The 10,846-nt window shown below is 48.0% G+C and overlaps 1 protein-coding gene across 2 annotated transcripts in view; it reads left to right on the top strand.

Annotated features, from left to right (window-relative positions):
• LOC107270454 (cytoplasmic polyadenylation element-binding protein 2) overlaps window positions 1–10,846 on the top strand; it is a 94,320-nt gene that overhangs the window by 56,839 nt on the left and 26,635 nt on the right. Inside the window, exon 3 of one of the 2 annotated variants that reach the window (XM_015745485.2) lies at window positions 9,854–9,904. The exons of the other annotated variant lie outside the window; for it this stretch is intronic. Within the exon in view, the coding sequence (XP_015600971.1) occupies window positions 9,854–9,904 (51 nt within the window). The remainder of the gene's footprint in view (window positions 1–9,853; window positions 9,905–10,846) is intronic. 2 annotated transcript variants of the gene reach the window in all.

The raw sequence follows: 10,846 nt of genomic DNA, 5'->3' as shown, positions 1-10,846 counted from the left end.
GGGCAGGCCAGAAGAAGCCTGGACTGGAAAATGGGAATCCCGGTAGCGCGCAGTCTGCCCCCGTCGAGGACTCGAGCGAACTGTCATTGGCTGCAGGGGCTGTCATAGGTGGTAGGGACTCCGTCCCAGGACCACGTGTGCGGACCAGCTGATCAGGCGGACACGTGTGCACGCGTATGCGCCCTGCCTGCTGTTCCTGCTCCTTAATGACTCGCGAGCGAATGCTGCATTTAAATTTAGACAGTCGGGCATGTGTCGCCTGCACGGGTTCTTAGGGTTCGGATTCTTCGGGACGTCTTTGACGGTGACGTCGGAGGGACGCGAGACGACCGGGACTCCGTTGAGATGAGAATGCGTCTTTTGATTTTAGACACGAGATGCGTGTGCAATAGGCGGACGGGCAGGGGGTGGGACTCGATAGTAAATCGTGAGAGCATGCTGCACGCACGCGGAAGAAACGTGGCTGAGGTGACGTGACTTGACGTTCGGTCCCATTCGGAGATAACCTGCTGACTGGTTGGCTTAGGTTAGTATAACGGGACGGAGTCCCAATCGCTTCCGCTCGTTAGTATGTGCACTGATAATGTACACGTGAGAGGATAGAAACGACAAATGAAGTTTAAATTTCGTATAGATATTCGTAAGTCAATTTCTTTTCTTTATATCCTTGACTTGGTACTAGCTAGAATACATAAATACGTGCGTGTATACGTTTCCGGACGTCGGGTTATACGGAAGGAGGTTTCAGCAACCAGGCGTCGCGTTGCGTCATCGTCGGCCGCACGCGTCTACGTCGCTGCGTGCACCAGTATTGTGCCGGCGTTTTTACGAGGTCGTGCCCGCCAGCGAATATCATCTTTGGGCGCGCGAGTCGTCTCTCTCTCTCTCTCTCTCTCTCTCTCTCTCTATCTATCTCCTCTTCTTTCGTCTCATCTCCTTCTCTCCCTTTGCCCAGATATCACATTCATTCCCATAGTCACCCCGAGGGACCTTCGTACAATCTAGCCTGCATCTACATCGTTCCCAGCCGTGTCTACCGATACGTACCGCTATGTAGCTACTTGCGTGTCAGCCTTTACTAATAGACACGCACCCGTCGTACCGAGGAATGGATTTAATAGACGAATCGAGAAGATGCGCTTTTACCGTCTGGCGTGACGTAATCGCGCTATTGGCTGTGTCGTTCGACGTACGTTACACATGTGCGTCACACACGTTACGCCGTTCGACACATTCGCGAAGGACCGGAATAGAAATCAGCGTCTGGGCCTCCGATAGCGTCGTCGTATGACTCTTGGGAGGTTGGGAAATTCACTGCGAGAACAATTGGAGAGCTTAGACGGGAATTATTAATTTTTTTTTTTTTTTCAATTTTCCGAATATTTTCGAGAGACGCCGGGCGTCCGACGACAGGCGCGTTATCAGCAAATATTGAACGATAACGCGACTACGAAGCGACGCTAGACTACTGCGCAGTTTTGCCACTTGGATAATACCCGTCTCTTGGCAGCCTCCTCGCTCTTCTCTCTTTCGTCTTTGTCCTCCATTCATCTATCTCCGCGATTCGCCGTCCGACGATCTATACCTCAGACTTCCTTCCTTGTCGCTTTTTACTTATCCTTCGTACACGGTACCTATCGTCCTTCTCCCTTGCACCTCTTTCCTCCTGTGAGTCAGATCGAACGTGTTTACAGACGCCTGCAGCCTCGACGTATTTTGCATGACGCGACAATCGGCTTGTAGTCTGGTCGGTCAGTGTCTTTCGGGTATCTCTTGCTACTTAGGCCGGCAGACCAAATTTCCAGACGGCTCGAAATCCAAGGGGAAATTGTCGACAGTCTCCGTCTTTGATTCTTCTGTCGTAGAAGGGATCGAGGGGTTAGGGTGTTGAGAGAGTAGAGAGAGAGAGAGAGAGAGGGGGGGGGGCGACACCTGTAAGTGATCCAAGCGTGGCGTCGATTGGAAATCACGAGAAAGTTCGGCATGGAGGCGCACTTGTGAACTCGCCTTAACGCGACAGACGAAAGCTCCAGTTTGAGCAATAAATTTACGACTACGTGAAAACGAGGATTCGGGATACTAATATAAATCCCTATGGCCTCTTTATGTCGTCCTGCTCGCAGGGTGCGTCAGGCTCGCTGGCAAAACTGGTTTGGCTCCCTAATAACTTAATACTTTAATCGCAACGACTTTCTTACGTGGCGCCTAAGACTCGCGCGGGCCTTACGGAGAAATATCGAAACTCCTCGGTATAGTTTTTTAAAGTCTCTGTAAGTTCTCCCTATATAATATTTACGCACACGCACAGATACACGTTGAACGTAACAGAAACGTAGAGCAGCAGCGTTGCCCATGGCTGTCCCCATAATTGGCAGGTCCTCGTGAGCGTCGTCGGCGGGCGGGGCACGTGTCTTGAAGCTATTACACCGGAGGAACTATCAAGTTCCTCATCCAGTACGAAACTGCCTGACAGCCTACGTAATGCGTAACACGCATCGACCATACGTAACGGATCTAAATGGGTTAATATGCACATCCGTATCGTAGACACGGTAACAGCCATGGCGGTGCTCGTACTCTATTACGCTACCGTACCTAACCTAATTACGTTCTACAGTATAGTGGGATATCGTAACGATCTGTGACGTCACGCAATAAAGTCTGCAAATCAATCGACGAAATATTCATCGTGAAAAGTCTTGGACGTTTTAACACGTGCTCGAACGCTGCTTAGGTTTTACTTGGATGGAAAAAAAGAAAGAAAAATGGAAATTTTTAAGACGCTCGAGATTTGGGGATATCATAAAAATGAGAAGTCCGAGTAACGACCAAGTCAAAAGTAGTCCATGGCCCGTGGTTCCACCGATTGTCTAACACTTTCACCGAGCAAACGCCAATTCCTTGACGACGTATTGCCGTCGACTTCAGGCCGCGTTTCCATGCGGCTATCAAAGCGCTGCGGTAGACGGGAGGAGATATATAGCTATACACGCGGTACCGCATGGTACGGATTCCTCGGTAGAGCGCGGAGCTACTTCACAATGGGGAAGAGACTCGGCGTGTTTTTTCTAAAGACATCGCGACGCCTCGCGGCAGATAATATCCTTTTGATTGTTACAACCGTTAAAATTTTATTAACGGACTTCGTCAAATTGGAGAATTCGAGCGTCGGGTATTCAACGCTGACTTCGCCAAGCTGACAATGGACGCTGAACTCTTGATAGGCGGAGTTTAATTGTCCCGTCGGTCCTGTCGTTCTCGCGGAGGTACGCCGTCCCGTTAATTGCCTCGCGGACTTGAGACCGGCCAGTCCTGGAGGCTATTCGATGCAACTATTACAAGGCTCACGTGGGAGGCCTTCGCCAAGTGTTTGCAGGTTGGCAGTACGAGCTCTGCGTAACGCGGAGCCAAGTGCGTTAACGCGTCACGCGTCTTGCCGGCAGTACAGGAGCGACCTTCGCTTGTTATTAGTTGAAACGGTATCGCGGTGGGGGGCTGGAGGGGTGGGGGGGAGGAGGAGAGGAGGTGGTGACAGCGGCGGAGAAGGTGGCTGACGGTCGTTCAGGATTTATGGAAGCGTCGCGGCGTCTATCGATAATTGCTCCCATAATCGACGCCTGTACCGGAAATGCCATCGAGTCTGCGCTTCGCCCTCTTTACCTAGTTATTTATTTCCAGGACGTGCCGCATTGAAATTGTTTATCGCACGGCGCATAGAGAAGACGGCGGCGGGTCGGGCGGGGGGAATGGCGGGGGGTTATCGGCGAAGGGAACAAAGTTCGCAGACGTTCAATTAACCGTATCTTCGATAGATAAGCCGTTGAGTAATTCAGTATTTTCATTTGTTGTCATTCGTTGTAATATCGTCTTTTTCCTTGTCGATTATTTTGTTGATGGACAAAATGTATATTTATGTAGAGACCCGTTGCCGGTTTCACTCAGTGTTAAATAGACCACGTCACAATACGACTTCGTTGCTTGATCGTTCGATTGATCAATTATCCGATTGGCCGATCGATCGACTCTTGCGAAAACTGATTACGAGCTGGCTGCGAGACGTCAGCTGTCATTAGGGTTGTCCACCTAGCGAGAGAGCGAGAGAGCGAGACAGCCAGTGACGGGCACGGAAGCGACAGCGAAGGAAGAAGAATCAGAAGAAATAGATATCTTGCTTGAACGCATCGCTGCTTCAGCGTTCATCCACTACGGAAATGACTGTTGCGGGATTTTTTTCTTTCTTTTTTTTTTCTTCTTCTTTTCTTTTTCGGGACCGCAATTCCATTTCATTCGCTCCAATCGTTACCTGTCTTTCCTTCCTTCACTTCCTTCCTCGAAGTCTTCTCGTTCCTAACTGTAACGTGGTGAATTGAAATTTTCCCCCTTAATTTGTCGCTGACGATCCAACCGATCTGTCAGTCTTATCAGCGAGCCTTATCATCCCGCTGCTCGTCATTGTTGTCTGGAGCGAATGACTCAGGACCTGGCAGTAATGCAAATCGTTGGCTTGCACGGCGCATAACTCTCGGATGCTCTCGGCTAGCATCTGTCGTCGCTCGTTATACCACGGTTAGAGACTCCGACTCAACCACATGGTCCAGGATGACCATAGGCGTCCGCGTGTATCTTCTAGCGCAGAGTGAATGGCCCGGGTGCACCTTGGCAATCTCCTTCTAGCCGATACCCTCGCGCACCTCCTTTCACCACCTCCCGTTCCTTCTGGGTTGCGCGGTCTCTGCGTTTTCCGCAAAGGAAACGTCCCGCACCGAAGACCACGTTGCTGGTCGGGATCATCAGCGCCAGCAACTACCGGTCGCTTAATTCATGGTAGCTCAGCTCTGGCTTCTGGGTTCCCACGCTGTGGCTTTATGGGAAGGCAAAGGGGGAATACGCTGAACTCTCACCAGCTAGGACCAAGGTACGGACTCGGATGAGCTGCTCGTACCTTCCTACGTACTGTTCATCCTCCTCATCTTTTATCTTCTCTTCACTCCCAGCATCCTCGAGGTACCGCTAGACGCGTAAGCGCACCGACCCGAAGATGCTTCTGTCATGACATTGTATCTTTCTCATGAACCTCATAAAAGACTCTAGGATCTGGAGATCGGTATCTCGTGTGCTACGTCTTATTTCTATTGGATGATAAGATTTTATCATGGGATCCATAGTATCCTCCCATCCCTTCGAGATTTACAATTTGTTACGAGCCATCCGTACGCGCTATTACTATACATGGCAGCTGGATCATTCTGTATCCGTGATTTTTCTAACTGGTCTCGGGCACTTTTTTTTTCCAGTCCTCTGCCAGACGGTTTTTCGATTTTATCGCAGAGCACGTAGCTTCCGCGTTCTCCACCTCCAGGCTACGACTGAGCTCGCAGGGTCCAGAGTACTGCCGCAGCGCTAACCGACGTATCGAGATTCTGCCGCCGCGAGATCTTTAGACTTTAGACGCCATTAGCTCATTCTCATTAGGCCCAAGCGCCTGCATGCTCGCAGATCCAGTACGTCTCATATGGAAAGCTGTATCTTACGAGTTCGAAGACCCATCGGGTACGTCTGAACCAGCACTGCCTCTCGCACTGCCTTGCTGCTTTGCTGCTTTGCTCCTTTGCTCGCGTGCTTCCTCGCTCTCAATTCCATACCGTCTTTTGCTGCCGGGTCGGCCGTTTCGCGTACAGCTATGCTCATTGCCGGAGACAGGATGCGAACGGGGCCGATCAATGGCTCGGCCGAAGCTCGAGCTTCCGTCCCGATATTTTGACTTGGTCGAACGTATCGATATTATAGCGTAGAGACTTTTACGTTTTCGTAATCGGCGATCGATTTCTTTTACGTTATTCGGAGAAAGCGCCGGAGAATTTTATCGAAACGGGCCGTCGATCCCAGGGCAAAAAGCCAAATCGTCATGGTTTCGTAGCTCACCAGATTTTCTCCTACGGATTAGAAAAAGTCTTCTGACTTTACACTCGTGACGAGCGCAATGTTGCTTGAGCAATTACTTTCAATTATATTGACAGACACTTTGAGATTTATTTATAATTGCGATTACAAACACTCGAGGTACTTTGGCATTTTTGAGACTTCGGCTTAATCGACTTTCTTGAGCTTTTTTTCCCGTATCGATCAAAAGGTGGTAGCTTCGAGCACGGTAAACCCATTGACAGTCTACAGCTCGTAGCTCGTGGCTGGCAACACGTGGGATCCTCTTAGGGATCGCTCATTGAAATTTATAAATTTCTGTCCAGCATCCGATCAGCATAAAATTCCGTAATTCTCGAAAAAAATGTGAAAAAATGTCCCCTGCAAAATATCAATGTTGGTCTTGTCCCTGCGAGATCATAGAAACGCGGAAGATGCTCCTAGAGATTAGATCTCCCGTATTCTGTCGCCTCCTCGCGGTCCCCCTCTATACCCGTGAATCCCGAACGGGAGCGATCCACGAAGTCGCCGTTTAGGATCTATGGGAGAAAGTTGATACGTAAAATTTACCGTGCACGATCCTTATGGCTGTCTTCGCGTATAGTGAATTCACGCTTACTTACCTCGATTCAATATATATCTGTATCTCGTCGATACGGCGACATACTCCATTTTATTTTTGTCAATTACAAAGTCAGTTGCGTAACTGACTGCGAATTACAGGAATACGCGAATTTTTCAAATTTCCTGGGAACTTATGATCCTGCACTATCGCACGCGGTATATAGCTATATACAGTAGTGATGCAACTCTCGAGGACAATAGAGAACGCTTCTTCATGGCCTTTCCATGTACACAGATGCAATGGAGGACAATAGCATTGGATCGATCGATCGATCGATCGAAACGTGGAGGATCGTGAACGCGGGAGTATCTTGAGAAAAACTGGATCAGAGAGTCACGCGTGATCGATCACGAGGATTACTCTGTCGCTGGGTCTGTTAGAAACTTGAGAAAAATTCTGATTCTCGTAATCGATCCAGAGAATCTTCCAGGTATACCGATTACCAATCTCTTCCACCACCGTCAACCTCCGTCCACCTTCAACCTACAATGGATCAGCTCTGCCTGTAGAAGGTTGGAAACGTCTCTTCGTGCCGAGTGGATCGATTCGCCATGCTACCGTGAGGGACTATCGCGAAATAGCAACGGCGACAGCCGTTCCCATATAATGTGGACAACCGGTAGCTGGTCACGCGAGTGTAACCAGTGAAAAATATATATACGGTCATCTATGGCCAATATCTATGAAGTATCCACATGGGACCAGCTTGCCCTGAAATACAGGATAGTGCTGCCGATATTAAATTCATATACGTATGCCTAAATTGTATATGAGAACATTGGCTGGTACTCCTGTCCAGAGATACCGAGAGACAACCGAACGTCCAGGCTGTCGTGCGTTTGGCGAACCAGCTATCCAACCAGCTACCAGCTAGCCATCCAACTGGTTGAACCAGAGAACTGGGATCGAGGGACGAGGGGTAACATCCTGTCAATAAAATGCTCAGGCTACTCTGGTGGGCCTCTGGTAACTTTTGTTAAACCCGGTAAATACATACATATATGTATATATGTATACGTGACAGGATTGCTGCTAATATCCCTCGTATAATTTGGAGTTGACTGTACGACAGGTTCTAGTTGAAAGATTCTAGACACACCAGTACGTACTTGATTACGTGATGGACGCGTGGAATAAATATCGAATGGGACTTAATTGGTATTACCGTAAAGTGAAATAATAATAGGTAATCAATTAGATTTAATAGATTCCATGAGACAGGAGGGTGGTGGTTGATTAGAATTATTGTGGGACGTTGCAAAAATTTAATAGCATTGCTGTACGCGAGTGTCTATGGTTCATTAAAAATTCGTGGCTCGTACAAAGAAAGGTCGTGGAAGGGTTAAGTATAGAAAGTAACATGGATACGTTAAGTGTCGTAGTTAAATAACAATAATAAGTAACTGGCATATATGACGTTTTGCGTAATTCCTTTACGACCGGACGAGGAATTATTCACAGAGACAAACAATTGTTCAGCTGTGGGCCAATCTCTCTTTGCTGCCGTATACACGTATGTACAGCTTTGATCACACATGACTGCACGTCCGCTGGAGTAATCGATACACGGTCATCATTTCTTCGACGACAATAACTTGAGCCACTTTCGTTTTCACGCGGTGACAGCAGTTAGCTCAATCGTCAAACTGTAGTTTGGTGGCCGCAGGTCGATACGTACGGCTGCTTGCATGTTTCTATATCGAAGCTGCTCTACTGGTTTTAGGGAGTAGGGGTACTGTAGGAGAGAGAGAGAGAGAGAGAGAGAGAGAGAGAGAGAGAGAGAGAGAGGAGGGATACAAAAAAGTGAAGGAGATTACAGGCAATCTGACTTAACTTGTACTGTCAGTGCCAGTGCCACCGGATATCGGTGTAATCATTTATCTGTTCCAGTTTGCTAATATACATATATATACGTGTGTATACTATCAGCTGATTACTCGTGGAATAAAGTAAGCAGGTAGGCACGAGAAACGATGGAATGGGAATTTAAATTAGGAATGGAATGGAACCGCGTTCCTTTTCTACGTATATTTCATAACTATTCGTCAGTCCAATACTCTATCTACCTTCACCACCTTATAGCGTCGCGGCGCCACCGCCTCAACCGACCGAATACGTGGCAAGTTGGCAGCGCAATTGTAATAAAGGCTCCTGGCGCGGGAATTGCGCAACAGGCCAACCGAACCGACTCGCGGTGCAGTCGATACTCTTGTGAAACAAATGCGGCACGAAAGTGACGATCTGTCTGTCCGACGCGTCTGTCTTGCTCGTCGTCGTTATATTTTTTCTTGATTCTTATCTCCAATTCGTGAAACTCGAAAATATTCGTTTTATCGCGCGAGTGACGTATTGGAATAATGGAACGATGGGTGCGAGGTTTCTATGTGGAAACTTGAGAAGAAAGCTTGAAGACGGTTCGAGAGAGAGAGAGAGAGAGAGACAGAGATATCTTCCCGTCGGGTCCTGGTATTATGAGACGACAGGGGCGATGGTGGGGGCAAGAAGAAATTCGCCAGTGCTGATTTAACAATCCTAAATGTCAATGTTTACTCACACGCTGCCGTTTTCTCTCGACGCCTCTTAGCCCTAAGGTCAGAGGTTAGCCCATGCCGTGTCATGGGAATTCTAACTCGCCTATCATTATAACTCGTTGCGCCCCGTTAGGACGTTGCGTTCCGACGCCGTTTTTATTATACTTGATTCCTTCGCTTCGTTCTCTGCCTTCGTCTTTCTCTTGGCTATTCTGCTTTTCCTGGTATCACCTTTTTGCATGTGGTACTACCTACTCCTCGATAACACATATGGGGCGCTATAGGAATGGGAGGTCATGGGGCCCGATACTACCTTAATGGCTACTTGACTAACTCCGTGAGTATGCAGGTGATAGGCGCCTGGGATCTTCTAGTAGCACGACGAGCGGTCGTCTCCGTCACGTTGAGTCGACGCCAGGCGTCTGAACCCAGGGTTCACGTATCTGTTGACAGGAAATTAATAAATCACTAAGCAGTTCTTGAGGCGCGAGTATGTCGTCATCAGGCAGTCAAATAACTCTGCGCTGGTCGACGGCTTTTTAAAACTTTTTATTATGTCTCTTATTACTATATACTCGTACGTATGTGCGGTCGTAATGAAGTTGGTTAGGAACGAGATTTTTAATTTTTTTTTTTTTTTTTTTTTTTTTTTTTTTTTTTTTTTTTTTTTTTTTTTTTTTTTTTTTTTTTTTTTTTTTTTTTTTTTTTATAACGTTACAACATTGTGAAATTTTTACGAACTCTTGTAAACTCCCCATTCTATCTCTTGTGCTTTCAGGATTCATAAACTGCAGTGCCAACACCCTACAGTCCCTCGCACAGCTTCACGGTGAGTCCGAAATACCTTATTTCTCAGTGCGTCTATTCTGCTTTCTTATTTCCCCTCTTTTCTCGTGCCGCGCGGATCTCCAGGATCTTAATTAAAATTTATCCTCGTAATACCTAAGTAAGAGGAACTGCCTTTCGGCCAGTTGAGTCTGCGACAACAGTCTTCCCTCTCGTTTTCTTACTTTGCTGAAACGTAATCGGAAGGAAGGGACCACTAAATCCAAACTTTCCTACCCCAAAGTCTGGCGAGTGACGTTTCCCTTTACCGTTTCGCCCTCGTTCGGAATTGTGGATCGACCTTTATGCGTTTCCGAACATTGGAAAGAAATATTATCCGGGTACACCTGACGATCGAGCAGCCTCCTTAATTTTTTATTTGGACTCATCAATTTTCTAACCAAACCCTACCTACAAGTATACAGGGTTCCGAGAACGAAGACACATCACGTTTCGTACACGTAGACGCCCCGGCGAGCGTCGCGACGCAATGTTGGGCTCGGCGGAAATCGAGCGCGTGCCTACTTTCTACCTCCATCTATCATCGCGTCTCTCGCAGCGCTAAAGATGGCTAATGCGATGTACGGTGCCTGAAACCTAAAGAGGCGCCGATTCTCACGGGATATTCCCAACCTCCCGGCCACAACCACCATAACCGCCACCATCACTCCTGGCGCACTCGGCGCACTCGGGACGTATCCATAAATATCCATACACGTTACGTACAGTGCCTAACTATATGGATGCTGAGAGTCGTTCCTACGAAGAAGGAGCACCTGCCAGCCTCTAATCGCCGATTAAAGCTTTAATCTCGTATCGCGGATCAGCGGCGAATAAGGTAATGCCGCACGAAATCTCACCCGTGAATCTCTCGCTGCGTTCAATAACTTTAACGCTGCGAAGACTCTGGCTGTTACCTTTTAGCCATTTCACACGCCCCCCACCC

Source organism: Cephus cinctus, unplaced genomic scaffold (genome assembly GCF_000341935.2).
Source record: "Cephus cinctus unplaced genomic scaffold, Ccin1 Ccin1_scaffold0767, whole genome shotgun sequence".
NCBI lineage: Eukaryota > Metazoa > Arthropoda > Insecta > Hymenoptera > Cephidae > Cephus > Cephus cinctus.
This window is presented reverse-complemented; position numbering and strand designations above follow the sequence as displayed.